The sequence below is a fragment of the Heterocephalus glaber genome, unplaced genomic scaffold (assembly GCF_053883595.1).
Source record: "Heterocephalus glaber isolate CG9 unplaced genomic scaffold, H.glaber_assembly_v1.0 deba00001610, whole genome shotgun sequence".
Lineage (NCBI taxonomy): Eukaryota > Metazoa > Chordata > Mammalia > Rodentia > Bathyergidae > Heterocephalus > Heterocephalus glaber.
Genome location: NW_028258381.1, coordinates 16,180,429 through 16,197,716, shown reverse-complemented (window position 1 = coordinate 16,197,716; position 17,288 = coordinate 16,180,429). Strand labels below are relative to the sequence as shown.

The 17,288-nt window shown below is 44.0% G+C and overlaps 1 protein-coding gene and 1 pseudogene across 8 annotated transcripts in view; both read right to left on the bottom strand.

Annotated features, from left to right (window-relative positions):
• Tpst1 (tyrosylprotein sulfotransferase 1) overlaps positions 1–17,288 on the bottom strand; it is a 109,343-nt gene that overhangs the window by 3,493 nt on the left and 88,562 nt on the right. For all 8 annotated transcript variants that reach the window (XM_021254327.2, XM_021254328.2, XM_087195753.1 and 5 more), the window contains exon 4: positions 679–729. In XM_021254327.2, coding sequence (XP_021109986.1) covers positions 679–729 — 51 coding nt within the window. The remainder of the gene's footprint in view (positions 1–678; positions 730–17,288) is intronic.
• On the bottom strand, positions 736–13,569 carry LOC147822628 (pre-mRNA-splicing factor ISY1 homolog pseudogene; annotated as a pseudogene).

The following is a 17,288-nucleotide window of genomic DNA, read 5'->3' as shown; positions in this document are numbered from 1 at the left end:
CCTTGCACTTGCGCAGCAGGTGGTGAAACCACTGAGCTAAATCCCCGGCCCCAGCTAATTTTTTAAAGAATAAAACTGATGAGCTTCAATCTCTCACATTCTTCCTGAGGGACAATGGCTGGGTGTATAGTCTATTCAGCAGTCTTCTAGGGTCCAAAAGAAAAAGGTTAAGTAGCCTGTGCGCTTAGTAAGAACACAGAGGATGGCTGGACATTTCATTGCAAATTAGATAATCGGAGGCCGGGCACAGTCACCAGTGCACACTCCTCACTTGCGAAGTACCGTGTGCTAGTGCCTGACCTCATTAGCAAACAGATTTTACCTCTCAATAAAGTATTTTCCTAGCTTCGGAGGGTACCGAGCTCTCTGAAATTAAGATGCTATTCGGTGACTGTTAGAATTAACAAATACCAGACATCAATCTTTCTACCACCAGCACCAATCATTATCTCTTTTCTTTTTTGAGTTTTTGTTTTATTTCCTTTTATTTATTTATCTTAAATTTTTATTTTTACTTTTTTTTTTTGGTACCAGGGATCGAACTCGGGTCTTTGCGCTTTACAGGCCGCAAAACCACTGAGCTAAACCCCCGGCCCTCATTTTATTTAAAAAGAATACTTCGATGCAAGAGCTAATCTCGTTAGGACAAGAGGAGAGCAGATGCAGTAAACAGCGTACCTGGGCTTTGTCTTTAAGGAAGTCAGGGAGCTGAAATTCTCCTTTATAGACCTGGAAAGAGACAAAGCAGGTGTGAGCCAGGGAAACAGGCCCTGTCATCGAGGGAGGACACAGGTGACGCCTGCTATCGATCGGGTTGCGGCTTCAGTGCTGGTGGGCTGAGGATGACACAGACGCAGCACTGGACAGAGCCCCGGTCCCTGGATCTGTCCCGCCCGGGCCACCCGGTGCTCTGGAGCAGCTGCGAGGAGAGGGCTTGGGCTCCCTAAGGAAGCAAAAGGCCCCAGACCTCCCAGTTTCAGTCACCTTGGCCGAGAGAGCCTGTAGGGCAACCTCAGAATCCACACAGCTCAGGGCCATGCCTCTTGGCTGCGTTCTGAATTCTCCAGGTTTTAGCACTGGATATAATCAAACTTTACCTTCCTCAATTTACCCATTAGTCCCTCAACGATTTTAATATAAGGTGACTCTTTTTTTTTTTTTGGTACTGGGACTGAACTCCGGACCTTGTGTTTGTGAGGCAGGCGGGGCAACACTGAGCTATATCACAGCCCTATAAGGTAACTCTTAAAGTGATACATTCTTTAATCTCAAAAAATCTTGTAACAAAAACTTATTTTCAATATATAAAAATATTTCTAATACAAGCAGTAATTATGAAATAATTTTTTAAAAATAGCATTTATAGTAACATCAAAAATCCACCGATACCTAAGAATAAATATAATAAAATATATGTATAACTTTTACATGACAAACCATAAAACATTATTGAGAGAAATTAAGGACCCAAATGAATAAAAAGGTATACCACTTTTGGGTATAGGAAGATTCAAAATAGTAATGATATCCATTCTCCTTAAATTATTCCCAATCAAAATTCTAGGTTTTTTTGTGAAAAGAGAGGGATAGGGCTGGGGATTTAGCTCAGTGGCTCCACCGCCTGCCTCGCAAGCGCAAGGTCCCGTGTTCCATCCCCGGTACCAAAAAAAAGGAAAGGAAAGAAAAGAGAGGGATAATTTCAAGCTGATTATAAAAACTATACGGAAGGGCCGGGGATTTAGCTCAGTGGTTTCAACGCCTGCTACGCAAGCGCAAGGACCCAAGTTCGATCCCCGGTACCAAAAAAAAAAAAAAAAAACTATATGGAAGGGGGCCAGGGATTTAACTCAGTGGCACCACGCCTGCCTCACAAGCACAAGGTGGGAGTTCGATCCCCGGTACCAAAAAAAAAATTATATGGAAACACATAGGGCCGAGTCAAGGAAATCTTTGAACAAAGTAGAAGACTTATTCTACAAGATATCAAAACATTATAGAGCTACAACCAATCTATCCATCCATATACACACATATACACATACATGGTGAGATAATTATATCGCTGTAATCAGGGTAGTAAGGTTTGGCCCAAGGAAAGACAAATGTATCAATGAAACAGAATAAAGACTCTGGAAACAGACCCTCACATACTGGCACTTGGTTTCTGACACAAGTGGCACTGTAGAGCAAGGAGTGAATAAACAAATGTAGTCCATGCACATCATGATACACAGCAATGAAGACATGAACTGCTGCGATGCCACGAGTAACACAGACGGATCACACACAGAACGATGAGGGTGGAGGGGCCTGGAACTGCAGAATCGCATGCCAGAGGTCTCCATCGAGGGTGTTAAGGCTCAGAGCAGGAGAGCACATCTGCATCAGCATCAAGATGCCACCTCCGCCTCCCTGGGGAGAGAAGGGGCCGGAGAGGGTGAGAGGGCCCCGGGCTTGGCCAGGACTCTGTCACACTACTCTCTTTGCAGCTTACAGCACCACTAGCAAATCCTCAGCTGACTCCTCCTTCTCTGTTTATGGTTCGCTATAAAAATCAGTCAGGAATGACAGACAATGAGCGGCAACATTACATATTAAATCTTCCAGATACTGACGGGGAGGTGAGGCATATATGAAGGGAGGCCCTAAGAATGTGAGGTCATGGCCTAAAAAACCCCAAAAGGGGACAGGGTAGAGACCAGAGAGAGGCTCGCTTAAAAACAAGGGGGTGCTAGGGCTGGGGATTTAGCTCAGTGGTTCTGGCGCCTGCCTTGCAAGCGCAAGGTCCCGAGTTCGATCCCCAGTACCAAAAAAATAAATAAATAAATGATGTGGGCTGGGGATTTAGTTCAGTGGTTCCGCCACCTGCCTCACAAGCAGAAGGTCCTGAGTTCGATCCCCAGTACCCAAAAAAACCAAAAAAGCCCCCAATTACTTATAAAAAAAACCCAAGGGGGTGCTGCCTGGGAATTTGCTTCTTTCAGTACCCTCTAGGGAACAGATGTCTTAAAAGGACTCCAAAACTGACAAAAAGAACACTTTCCACTGACAAAGCAATTTCTATTTAGTGCATGGAACCAATTACTACACTGCATGTAAAAATAGCAAAGTTGGGAACTGAGTTTCCTTTAGTTAAATGAACAGTGTTTGGGGGCTTACTGTTCTCTCAAGCACTGAAAGTCTGAGGATGCTGCTCCCCAGCAACAGGTGGGATACTCAGAATCCAATGTTTCCACAGAGCCTCCACCTCAAGCACTGAAGAAATAAGGAGACAAAAGTAGGCTGCTGGTCTGGAGGGCACGAGGGCATTTAAAGTAGTAAGATGTAATCCCAGCACTCTGGGAGGCTGAGGTGGGAGGATCATACGTTCAAGCCGAGCCTGATCAACTTGGTAAGTCCCTGCCTCAAAAAGTAAAAAAGAAGGGGGGGGGCCCGCTAGGATGTAGCTCAGTCACAAGGCCCTGGGTTCAAACCCCAGTAATGAGAAATCAAAAACAAAACAAAACAAGCAAAGAAAAACCAAGCTAAACTTTATGACTTTTTTTCTTACAAAAAATATTTAATAAAAATGGATCTCTGCAGAACAGGTTACAACCAGAAGTTGTACAGTCAAAATTCCAGCCCCTGGGGCAGATGAGGGGGCTAGTGGAGAACGAGGGCAGTGCCTGGCAGAGCAGGGAGCTCAGGCTCCTGACCCCGGGAGTGGGCTCAAGGCTGACACACCATTTTAGTTCTAAAGAGATGACGTGTCTTTTTAGGAAAATTACATTTTTTATTTGCTTTTGGTTTTTTTGAGACAGGGTCTCACTATGTAGCCCAGGCTGGCCTCAAGCTTATAGCAATCCTCAAGACCTCCCAAGAGCTAGGATTGCAGACATGTGCCACCATACCTGGCTGCATTTTTAAAATGCTGGCCACTAATTGTTTCTCTCCAAAATCACAGTACATGCCAGAACAAAATACTTAATGGGCAGCCAGAGGGCAACCTATTTTACACACTCCAAAGTAAAAAGAAATGGGTTCATATGGTAGCACATACAGCCCAAAATAAAAAGTGGGTTCACTGCTCGCAAATCACCTGTACAAAGGTGAAGACAGCCTATCAGGGAGCAGAAGAGAGAGCCCAACCCTCAGATCAGAGGAAAAGGGAGAGAGATGAAGGATGAGAAGGAGCAGGACCTCCAGGTGCAGCAGCCTGTCTGCAGCTGGAGTGGCCACATGGACCCTGCTGGCACGGCAGGCCACCCACTGGATTTTCAGGCTCCAAGGAGTGGCAGGCTCATCCTAGTAGGCCAGGAGCCTTTGGCTTCTTCACTCTGGGCCTGCGAGGTCTCGCTTGCAAACTTCTGGAGCAGTTCCATTTTCTTCCTTCGCACAAAGGTCTCCTCAATCTCCTGGTACGACGCACCAGCACGTGAGCAGTGAACTTCTGCTGCCCGTCCTCTCCTCCTTTCTCCTGCCTGCCTTCCTCATCAGACTCCTCCTCAGTGACAGCATAGATGTTGATTTCCTCTTCCTCCTCCTCCTCTACCTCTTCCTTTTCTCCCCTTGCCAGCTGGGCATCCCTCTCTGCCTTCCATTTTTCCACCAGCTCAGCTCTGAGTTTCTTCTCGTATTCTTGCTCCAAAGGCACAATGATGCTGTCGTCTTCATCCAGGTAACCACAGTACTCAACACCAGTCGCCTTCATGAGCTCGGCACAAGTCTTTCTGGGAGGAGGAAGAGGTTCTTTTGCAAACAGCTCCCTAACACCAGGCAAATCCTCTGCTGCTCCAAAGTACTTGTAACCTCGGTTAACTGGGAGCTCTTTCCTTTCATGGTCCAGCATTTTAAGGCCAACTTTCCCATAGTCGGGGCCACCCAGCTCCTTTATCCAGACTTCCCAGGTGTCCTTTGTCCCTTAGCAGCTTGTTAATCTCATCGTTCAGGTCCACAATTCGGAATTCACCTAAACCAGCATTCTGAATCTGAGCCACTGTTTTTGAAACCTCTCCAGTGATCTGTTGTCTCCACTTCTCGGCTTTGGGCAGCTCGGTACACTGTGAGGCCAGGATGGGTCTTCTTTCCTTCACCTTTCCTTCTTCCAGCTGAGCTTGGTGAAACCTTGCCAATGCTGTCATAGCCTTCTCCACATTTCGGGCCAGGGTGTCAGTGCGGGCACCACCCTGGGCTCGGAGACCCCAATCCCGGCAGCTTCTCAGCCTCTGACCAGGCCAACCCTCTTGGGAACCGAAGATTTGAATTGTCCTTACGACTCTACTACTCCTATGCACCAGGCCCTCCTTCCAAGCCTCCCAGTGAGCGCCTAACGTCATCGACAGCACCAGACCCCTCAAGTGCACAGCATCTATGATAAAGTTGATCTTATAAATCAGGCACAATACCAGATTAACACCAAGAATAGTAAAACAGAAGAATTACCACAATATATCTGATGAAAGTTAACTCAACCATATGAATTGATTATGGAATTTTCCATTTAATTGTTTCACACCATAGGTAAATGACAGAAAGTTAAACTGCAGAAAAGGGGGGCTACTGTGCTACCTCTCTGAATCCCACTATCTTTTGAGGGAGAAACTGTTCTCTTTCTACAGACGAAGCAACTAAGGCACAGAAAACTTAAGGAATTTGCCCAACGCAGTGAAATAGAAGCCACTGCAAAATTATGATCAAGCTTCCACTTCAAAAGCCCAGTTCATCTGTTTACTCAGCAGAAGGCCAGGAGACCACTGTGGGGTGACAGAAAGCAGAGGGGTTTGCACCCCACCCCCAGCGCCAATCACATCTAGATCACCTAACAGGTCGGCTGTGCAGTGAGGATGGGAGGAAGATGATGCCCAGGTCTCTGGCCTAAGCAGCTACCAACTGGAAATATGAAGTAGCCTCTTATTCCATTGGGAATGGCTCTAAGTATAGCACATTTTTAGAGTCCATTAGGAGTCCAGCTGTAGCTATGTTGAGCTTGAGTTGCCTGTGAGATAACAAATGAAAATGTCAAGCAGGCAGCTGGCATTCACAGCAGAAGTCTAGGCTGGGGTCATGTGTGTGAGTCGTAAGTGGCATTTACAGCCTTGGTACCTGATGAAGTAACTCAGGGGCCCAGGGAGGCAAGAGAGAGCACAGGGCCCAGCATACAGCTGGGATGGCATCTACCAGAGCAACTGGGACTAAGAGTTTTGTTTGTTTTTTACAATACAAGAACTAAGAGCACTTTTTATATTTTATTTTGAGACAGGGTCTCACTAAGTCACTAAATTGCCCAAGCTGGGCTTTGACTTGTGATCCTCCTGCCTCAGCCTCCCAGAGTGCTGGGATGACAGGTGCACACCCCCACGACTGGTGCACATTTGTTGATGGGGACGATTCTGTTGGCAGCAAGATCTGGGGACACAGGAGACACGGGGCAACGATGGGCTTGCCCTCACGAGGGAAGCACAGATGTTGTCTCTGAGAACAGACTTCCTGTTACAACAGTGATGATGCTACTGTGCTCCATGTCCAGCCTGCCCAAAATTACACAATGACCTGTGGTTTAAGTCGCATCTTGTTTTCATTATTATGACAAGGTAATGATCACATATTCAGATTTTCTTCCTCATATGACTTGTTTGTGGTGTTTTGGCTGAGTTAATTTTTAAAAAGCATGAGGGAGTTATTAATAGGCCTTATTTTTAGAGCAGTTTTCTATTTCTATTTAGCACAAAGCAAAGCCACTCATATACTTCCTTGCTTCTTACCCCCTTTTTGAGGAGGATTGCGACAGGGTGTTGCTGTGTAGTTCAAACTGGCCTTGAACTCATTATGTGGCCCAGGCTGGCCCCGAATTCATGGCAATCCTCCTGCCTCAGCCTCCTGAGTGCTGGGATCACAGGTGTGCACCGCCACGGCCAGCTTCTGTTTTGACCTCTTACATTACTGTGGAAGTTTGTCAGAATTAACGGATGGGTATTGACACAATGTCATTAACCTGAAGTCTGGTTTACGCTAAGGTTTGCTTGTCATGGCGCACACTCAGTGGCTCTGGACTGCCGTAAGCACTTGCTCCCACCGTTACAGTACCACACAGAACAGCTCCGGGGCTCTCAACACCCAGGCTTCGCCTGTTTGCCTCTCCCTGCCACCCCACCAGCTTCACTTAGCAATATGAATTGCAAGGTCTTCCATCTTTTCGTGGTTGATAACACACTTCTTATGTATTATAGCTGACCTATCATTATTATTATTGTAGTACTGGGGAATGAGCCCAGGACTTTCACACTTGAGCTACCTCCCCAGTTCTTTTTTTATTTTTTGAGAGAGGGACTCACTAAGTCACCCAGGCTGGGTTAGAACTTGTGATCCTCCTGCCTCAGCCTCCCAGAGTTGCTGGGATTACAGGCCTGTACCACCATGCCGAGTGATTGTCTTTATTTTTAAAAACAACATCCTCTTCTTGTTCCTTCCCCTCATCTCACCTAGAATGTTCATTACCACTCAAGTCCTCTTTCATTATATTTTTGTGATTCTTCTGAGGCCCTCCCCGGCGCCCCTCATAGAGATGTTCTTCAAATGTTTGGCGGGTCTCAGCGAGAAAGTGCTAATTTTACTGGAGCTCATGTCCGAGGGCTGTAACCCCAGGGGTGCTTCCTGAGCTGGGACTTTTACAGCTCTTTCCTGTGGGGCAGCAAGGGCCTAGAACAGGCACCACACTCCCACCTGCAGGAGGCAGATGGAGTAGGCGGCCTGCCGCCCACGTTTGGAGCTGGGTGAGGCACAAGGTGGCAGGGGGCACAGCTAAGGACGGATTCAGTTTCTCTGTCAGGTTTCAGGGGTGACACCAGTGTTTGGGGGCTCTAGTTTGATGAAGTTGGACATAGAGAAGGAGAAAAGTGCTGAAGCTAAAGGACCAAGAGTACTTAGCTGTGAGGGATCGTCTTGCTGGGGTGCACACATAGTATATAGAATCTCTGAGTCCAGAAGAGTCATTTGTGGCTGGAGCTATAAGGGTAGGAAACCACCAATTATGGGATTGCTAAATACAGGAAAACGCTACTCATGGTTTCAGAGGATTCAGTCCATGGCTGGCTCCAAGGCAGGAACATCATGGTGAGAGAGTGTGGTAGAGGAAAGCTGCTTACTTCACGGCAGTGAAGAATATCAGCAAAGGAAAGAGATTCCATGTTGTGTAAGGAAGTAATAAGTAGGAGAGAAGTGATTTTCATAATATTTAGCTTTATTGTTATTATGTGCAAGTGACTGGAGCTAGGGGCAAGGACCAATGGGGTTTTTTTGGTACCAGGCATCAAACTCGGGTCCTTGCACTTTCGAGGCAGGCGACAGAACCACTGAGCTAAATCCCTGGCCCTTACCAAGGGTTTTTATAGCACCCTCCACTCCCCCCAAACTCTAATATCCCATGGTTCTGAAGGAAGCTTCCCAGACCCCACGTATCACAAGCTTTCTGTTTCACCTTTGCCCTCTCTAGCAGATCTTCCATCTAATGAGTTAGATTGATTCTCTCACAGAGCCAAGCCTTATCTGTAGGACTGAAAAGAAATGCTATGAAAATATGAGCTCCACATATTTCGCACTGCTTTTTAGCTTTTACTTGTACCATACAAGAGGCTTTGGCTGGCAACAGATATGGCCAAAGAAATAAGTCAAGTAGAAAAGTAAATTATATTTCCTGCTTTGGGTTTGTAGACTGAAAGACTCCACTATAAGTTCAGCCTGGATTCAACTTAGAATCCAGAGCTAGTGGAGGGAGGGGAGTTTGCCTAAGTTGCCTGTAAAATTTTGAAAACCCAAGAAATGGTCCTAAATATTGGCTCAAAGGAGCAATGTGTCAGTCTCGTTATTTATCCTGAGGTCACTTTCAGCTGCCTTATAAGATTAAATAGGAACTGACCTGAGAGCCCAGCATCACTTCACCTGCCAGCACAGCCTCACGGATAATTTACAGTCAGGATGGAAACGCTGGTCTCAGAGCAGCTTAGCATGGAGGCCATTAACGTCTCCTGCAGACCAGGGAGTCAACCCTCTCAGGTGCCTTTTATGTACACACAATTTTACGTCCACCTTGTTTTCCCCTTTTTGTTTTCCAGGGCTGGGGACTGAACCTAGGACCTCATGCATCCCAGGCAGGAGCGCTACCACTGAGCCACAGTGTCTTGCTCTGTAATTCAGGCTGGCCTTGAACTCACTATGTAGCCCAGGCTGGCCTCAAACTCACAGGGTTTCTCCTGCCTCAGCCTCCCAAGTGCTGGGATTACAGGTGTGCACCACCATGTCCCGTCCCTATTTGGCATTAATCAACCTAAGTTATCTGCTTTCAGTCTCTACCAATTAGATACAGCAAACATGCAGCCAATGAGCAAGGGCTGGCAACCGAGGAGTAACAAATGAAACAATGGAAATTATAAAAGGTGTTCAAGACATCTCAAGTTCTTCACGGAAAGAGACCAACAGTTTTATATCAGAGAACATTCTCTGTTGTTTTCACTTTTATCATTTTTTTATTGTGGTAGGAACACAACACAAAATATAACTTTTAACCATTTTTTTATGTACAATGCTTTTTCATTATATTTTTTACCCCGCCTTGGTCAGCTGATAGCTTGCTTTTAAATTTTGAAACAAAAATCATGTATTTTTAAACCAATATAATTCATACACTTACAGTATTTCTAATTACAGGAAACGTTGGGTACACCTCATAAGGGACACATAAAGCAGCACTACTATGTTTTAGCTTACTTCTGAAATTATGCTTTTTAAACTCAAACATTGTATTTCACCATCATTTAAACTCTGCAGTGAAGATTGGCATATATCTTGACCTTTCAAAGAGTTTTCATAGCATTTGTCCACAACGAGTTTAGGGCACGAGGCAGTTGGCAACCTTCTGCCAATCATCACTGTTACTTCTCGTGTTCACACTTTCAGTCCATACCGCCAGCCCCTAACAGCTTCTCTTTACAACACACACGTGAACTCTTCATTTTCTTTTGAGGAAATTAAATCAGGTTTCATTACTGAAATAATGATCAGTAATTTAGTCAGGAAGGCAAAGAAGTAAGTGATCAGACCTGGAAGACATTCTATACTAAATGATTAAGATTTGGTCTTTAGGGCCGGGGGGTTAGCTCAGTGGTTTCATGGCCTGCTGTGCAAGCGCAAGGACCCGAGTTCGATCCCCGGTACCAAAAAAAAAAAAAAAAAGATTTGGTCATTAAAGGGGACAAATTTACCTGAAATTTTGGCTTTTCCAGAGTGACTCATTCCACATTCCGAACAGCCAAGGTTTTACAAGCTATGAAAAAAACACTCTGAGAAATTAGGCCAGCTCTGTATGTGCCTTGATCTTATGGGGAACAGTGAGCTTGTCTACGTTATTTTCATGCTAACAGTGTTTGTGGCAACATCCTGCAACTCGTGCGTCCTGCAATGTGTGGCAGCGGCCTGTGGCGTCCATGCCTGTGTGGAGCCCTCCACGTGCCCTGAGCAACTTGCGCTGCTTCTGAGGTCGGGCAAGGAAAGTCTGCCGCCACTCGGTCACTCACTCTGGGGGAACTGCAAAGGTCTGTTAGCTCCAGCCAGGGGTCAGCGAGGCCTAGAAGCTCCCCAGCAGCCACACAGCGAGGCCCCAGGAGGGTGCTGTGCCAGCTGAGGCTGGTGACGCAGGACTGCACCTCCGTGACAGACCTGGAGCACAGCGGGGGAGCCAGGCCTGCATTGCTGGTGACTGGGCCGGCCCCACACAGAGAGCAGGATAATGAGCTCATTTTAGCTGATGCAGTTCCTCAGCTGCATCTGAGAAGTCGCTGTCATCTTGGAGAGAACGTTCACATCCCAAGGATTAGGAAGTGGACTCTTTTCAAAGCCACCATCCAATCTGCTGTATGCGAGTGACAGACAACTAACGCACTGTACTTAGAATTTCTGCAGTTTATAAATGGGGACAGCGGGGTGCTCTTACAAACGAAAAACTCGTACATGTTTTTAAATTTTAACACAAATGAGTTATTCATAAGAGATGTGTGTGGGGAAGAAGCATAATATCTGCAACTTTCAGATAAGTAAACGCCAGCAGCCATTTGTGTGTGTGTATGCACAAACACAGTGAACAGATGAGGCAAACATGGTGACATTTAACAACTAATGATTCTGTCTTCCAGATATACAGACGCTTATTTAGTTTTCTTTCATTTTTTTTCCAAGTATGAAAAACTTGGGGAAAATCAGGAAAATAAAAAATTTTAAATTAATTAATTATTTATTTATTTTGGTTTTTTGAGGCAGGGTCTCCCTTTGTAGTTCAGGCTGGCCCTAAACTCATAATGTAGCCCAGCCTGGCCTCAAACTCTCAGGGAATCCTCCTGCCTCAGCCTCCCGAGTACTGGGATTACAGTTGTGTGCCACCACGCCTGGCTCTAAATTTATGCATTTATTTAATTTTTAAAAAAAGTTTTTTTGGAACCAGGGATTGAACTCTTGACCTTGCACTTGCAAGGCAGGCGCGGTGTCACTGAGCTAAATCCCCGGCCTTCTAAATTTATTTTTTAACTTTATTTTTTTGTGGGGTTTTTTGGCACTGGGGATCTAATTCTGGACCTTGCACTTGTGAGGCAAGCACCGGAACCACTGGGCTAAATCCCCGGCCCAAACTATTTTTTTACTGGTACATATTTGTCATACATATGGATCACATTCATCATAGGGAATCTGTACCTGTATATAATACCCTAATTCTTTTTTTCCTATTCTCCTCCTCTCTCTCCAATCCCTTTTCCCCTCCCCATTTGCCAAAACTTTGTTTCCATTTTTTCCTTCTATTCTCTTTTATTCCTTTTTCCTCCCCCGCCCCTTCTCTGCTCTTCTTCCTATTAAAACAGGTTCTTCCTTCTTCCCAATACCTAGCCTCCATTTTGCTCCTTATTTACCCTTTGGGTTTGTCACATAAGAAACAAAAATATTTAAATTTGTGTATCCAATTTATTTCACTTAAGATTGTGGTCTTGAGGTGCATCCATTTTCCTACAAATGACTCAAGTTTAACCATCTTTATGACACAGTAGTACTCCACTGTATATAAATACCACATTTTTATTCATCTGATGATGGGCATATGGAGTGTTTCCAAGATTTAGCTATTATAAATTATGCTCCTGTAAACATGGGTGCGCATATATCATGGTGGTATGATGCTTTTAATTCTTTTTTTTTTTGGTACCAGGGATCGAAATCGGCTCCTTGCGCTTACGCAGCAGGCGGTGAAACCACTGAGCTAAATCCTCGGCCCCTGATGATTTTAATTCTTTTGAGAAGGTACCTAGAAGGGCAACAGCTGAGTCAAATGGAACCTCCAGTTTTAGTTTTTTGAGAAATCTGCACACTGGTTTCCATATTGGTTGCACCAATTTACACTCCCACCAACAATGGAGAAGGGTTCTTTTTTCCCCACAGCCTCAACAGCATTTGTTTTTTTGTTGATTTCTTGATGATGGCCATTCTTTCTGGAGTGAGATGGGGTCTCAGTGTTGTTTTAATTTGCATGTCTCAAATGATCAGTGATGTTGAGTATTTTTTCATATATTCATTTGCTGTATTTCTTCACATGAGAAATGTCTATTCATTTCAGATGCCCATTTTTGGATTGGGTCTTCAAATTTAGGGGGTCTGATTATTTTTAGTTCTTTATATAGTCTAGATGTTGGTCCTTTGAGGAGCAGCTGGTAAAAATTTTTTCCCATTCAGTGGGTTGTCTCTTTACTCTGTTGGTCTCTTAGGGAGACAAAATTTTCACACAACAAAAATATTAATCTTCCAAAGCTCACTGGAGTAATTATTAGAAATGTACCATTTGTGAATGTGAAGCTAAGAATTAAACTCAGAGGTTGGCAACCTACTCTGAAAAGGCTGAAAATAAACACATTAGGCTTTGTGGGCCACGCAGTCTCTGTCCCACCTACTCAACTCCACTATCATAGGGCAAAAGTAGCCGTACGAGATACACAAAGACAGGAATATATTGTGTTCTAATAAAGATTTATTTATTTATTTATTTATTTATTTATTTATTGGTACTGGGGATCAAACTCAGGTCCTTGCACTTGCAATGCAGGCAGCAGAACCACTGAGCTAAATCCCCAGCCCAATAAAAATTTATTTATAAAAACAGGTGGTCTGCCAGATTTGGCCTGCAGGCTGTGATCTGACGTAACTACAACAATTCCCTCAAATAAGACAACTGTAAGCAACCTCTAGGGATATGTACTAATGACCAAACTAGGTACAAAGCCCTGTGTTAGACACTCCAGACCTAAGTATTGATTTTGCTCATACTTTTCTTCAAAGTACATTTCTTATTCCAAAGATTAAAAAATCACTCTCAGAGCCAGAGGTTGTAAATTCAAAGTAAAGACAAATCTAATTTACCAGTTCTCCTTCTTTCTGCAAACTCAAAACTCAAATCGAATTCTTCCCTCCCTCCTTCCTTCATTCTTCCCTCCCTCCCTCCTTCCCTCCCTCCTTCATTCTTTCCTTCCTTCCTCTCTCCCCCTCCCTCCGTCTCCCCTCCCAACTCTATTCAAATGCACAGACAGAACTGGATTAATCATAATTCTTAGCTCCTGACAGACTTTCATTAGTAGTTCATGCTTGGCCTGCTGTTATTTATTTAGTAATAGAATTCATTATTTTTAATAATGTAATGAGCCTTCCCCTTGAGGAATCAGGACTTGATAGTTTCACATGGAGGGGAAACACAACTCCAGCCAGATATGATTACACAGGAAGGAGTCCAGATTTTGAAATTTACTTCCTTAATCCCTTTGGGCTTTTGTGGCTCACCAGAGACTGGTTATCTCTAAAACACAAATATTAAAAGCTGCTGATAACTATTTTGTAAACATGTATATTTATATATTCTCATTTGTCTTAAAACAGTTTGGCCACTTTACAAACCTCAGACTGGGTTCTTAGAAAGTTCAACAGTCCTGCTCTGTCTAGAAACAACAAATAAACTTTATTAATACTTCTATCGAGAACAAAAAAAGAAAAACTGACCTGCTCAGATGCATGATATTCTATCAAAAAAATAATTAAGGGGCTGGGGATTTAGCTCAGTGGTTCTTCCACCTGCCTCCCAAGTGCAAAGTCCTGAGTTCAATCCCCAGTACCAAAAAAACAAAACAAAATTAAGAAAAAGACACATGAATGCCCAACAGGTTTTTTTTTTGGTACTGGGGATCAAACTCGGGTCCTTGCACTTGCACAGCAGGCGGTGAAACCACTGAGCTAAATCCCTGGCCCCTATGTTGAGCATTTTTAAAAAATACTTGTTGGGGGGCTGGGGATTTAGCTCAGTGGTTTCGCCACCTGCTGTGCAAGTGCAAGGACTCGAGTTCGATCGCCGGTACCAAAAAACCAACCAAACAAACAAAAAATGCTCAACATTACTGATCATGAAGAAAATGCAAATCAAATCTGTAGATGGAGGGAGGGGGAGGGAGGTGTGGGGAAGAATAAGATACGTAGGGCATGAGGAGCAACTCCCCACGAGGAATGTGGTCATTATGTGCTACAGAGGTACTGACAAAAAATTTTTAAATTAAAAACAAAACAAAATAAAACAAAACCATCACCTCACTCCAGTGAGAATGGCTATTATCACAAGGACTATAAAGACAAGAGCTGGAGAGCACCAGAGAAAAGGAACCCCTTACACTGTGGGTGGGTATGTAATTAGTCCAGTTGGGATGAAGCTTCCTCAGAAATTTAAAAACAGAACTATAATATGAGCCAGCAATCCCACTACTGGGATCCAAACAAAACAAAAGCAATATGTTGGGCAGATATCTGCTCTCCCAGGTTTAATGCAGCACTGCTGACAACATCCAGTAAACGAAAGCAATGGTTGGGTGGATAGGGAAAATGTTGGAATATTATTCACTTATAAAAAACAATAAAATCTTGTTGTTTGTGACACCACGGATAGAACTGCAGATCCTATGCTAAGTGAAATAAGCCAGGCACAGAAAGACAAGTTCTGAAAGACTACACTTATCCAGAATCTAAAACTGTTGATCGCATACAGAGATTGTTGAGAGTAGAAGACCAGAGGCTGTCACAGGGGGATAGATCGGGAAGGGTTGGCCAGTGGGTCCTAAACTAGCATTCTGGTGGGCTACTGCAGGGAACGGTAACTGCAGAGATGAAAATATACTGTAATATACTGGATAGTTCAAAAAGCTAGAAGAGGAGATTTTGAATGTTTTCGCCCCAGAGAGATGACAAATGTTTGCGGTTCTAGATACAGTTTGATTGAAACGTTTCACAATTATACGTGTATCCCAACATCACACGGTGCCCCATCCATATGTAGAATTTTTACATATCACTTAAAAATAAATTTAACTTCAATTAAAAGTAAATGGTATCGGGCCAGGGATTTAGCTCAGTGGTTTCCCCGCATGCTGCGCAAGCGGAAGGACCCAAGTTCAATCCCCAGGTACCAAAAAAAAAGTAAATGGTATCACTTGACCATAGGACACATATCAGGTAAGAAAAGTAAGCAATTTCCATGAAAAGAAAATAGTAGGCGGCCAAGTTTTCAGAGACAGACGGTGCATACAAGGGAGTCAACAGGAGTTGCATCAATTTCTCTTCGCTGGGCAGCCACTTTTCTCACACTGGGGAACTTCTGCTTCTGCTTTAGAGCGGGACTTCAGTAGCACCTAATCTCTGCCCAAGGGCACGGACACGCCATCTTTCGTGGCAGTCACCACACTGACCTACAGCTAATGATGAGTCTGTCCATCCTGCGCTGGACTTTTCTCCCTGTGCTGCTGGGGATGGAGCCCAGGACCTTGCACATGTGAGGCAAGCACCCCACTTCTAAGCTACACCCCAGCCCTTCACTGGATGCCCTGAGGGAGAGACAGTCCTGATCTTTCAATCCTGAATGGAGGAACAAGAAATATAAAACTGATTTCATCTTCTGGATAAAAGAAGAAATAAATAAATGGGATCCTTTCATACTCCATTCCTTTCTTAAGGCTGAATAATATTTGACTGTGATGTATATTTTGTTTATCCATTCATCTGCTGATGGACATTTGGGTTGGTTCCACCTTTTGACTACTGTGAATAATGCTATGAACACTGTATAAACATCTGAGTTCCTGCTTTCAATTCTCTGTGTATACAGCCAGAAGTGGAATTGCTGGATCCAATGGTGATTCTATGTTCAATTTTTTTTAGGAGCTACCATACTGTTTTCCCTAATTTTTTTTATCATAGTCATTCTAGTAGGTATGACATAGTATCTGATTGTGGCCCCTTTTTCCCTCCCCCTCTTTCTTTCTTTCCTTCTTTGTGTGTGTTTTTCTCTGCCTGGCTGAATGCTTTTGATTTGCCATGAATTATCTCATGCAACAGGAATTTTTAAAAATGATAATTTACACATAAAAAGACAACTTATTCCATGTATGAGTGATGTAAATTCTTGTGTGTGTGTGTGTGTGTGTGTGTGTGTGTAAATTCTCGTTATTGAATTGTGAGAGTTTTTTATATATTCTGTATACTAATCCAGGTACCACTTGTGGTTGTCTTTTTACTTTTTTGTTTTGTCTGTGGTACTGGAGATTGAACCTAGCCATAGGAACTACCTCTAGCTGATATAAGCAGAAAGATCATTTATTTAAAACAGGTTTGAGGTTATTTTTCAAAAACTGTCTAAGAGCTAAGGGAGGAGATGAACAGGGTACAAAAGACTACAGCTAAGAGATAGGGACCCTCATGGTCAAAGAGACTAGACAAGCTTCGCGGCTATGGTCACTGGTCCACGACTAGAAACAGGAAGTCTTCTCATCTCTGCCTCTGCTCCCAGAACACTAACCACAGGGCCATGCACCAAGCAGACATTCCTCGAGAGGCTCTTCTACAGGTTGTGTCTTCCATACTGCACAACTCCACCCCAGGTACCAAGATGTAAACCTTCTGACCTCCTCGTTTTTATTCAGAATGGACAGTGGCTTACATACTAGGATTATCACCTACTTTCTAACATTCCTTTAGAATATAAGCTCCATGAAAGGAAGGAGTTTTGTTTTCCAATGACTTAAAAGACTTCTGGGCTTTTGGGTTTTGTTTTGTTTTTTGGTACCAGGGATCGAACTCGGGTCCTTGTGCTTTCACAGCAGGCGCCAAAACCACTGAGCTAAATCCCTGGCCCTGGGCTTTTGGAATAGAGGCAGGCAGCACCCCAAGCTGTACTGGGGTACTGATCCAAACAGCAGGTCCAG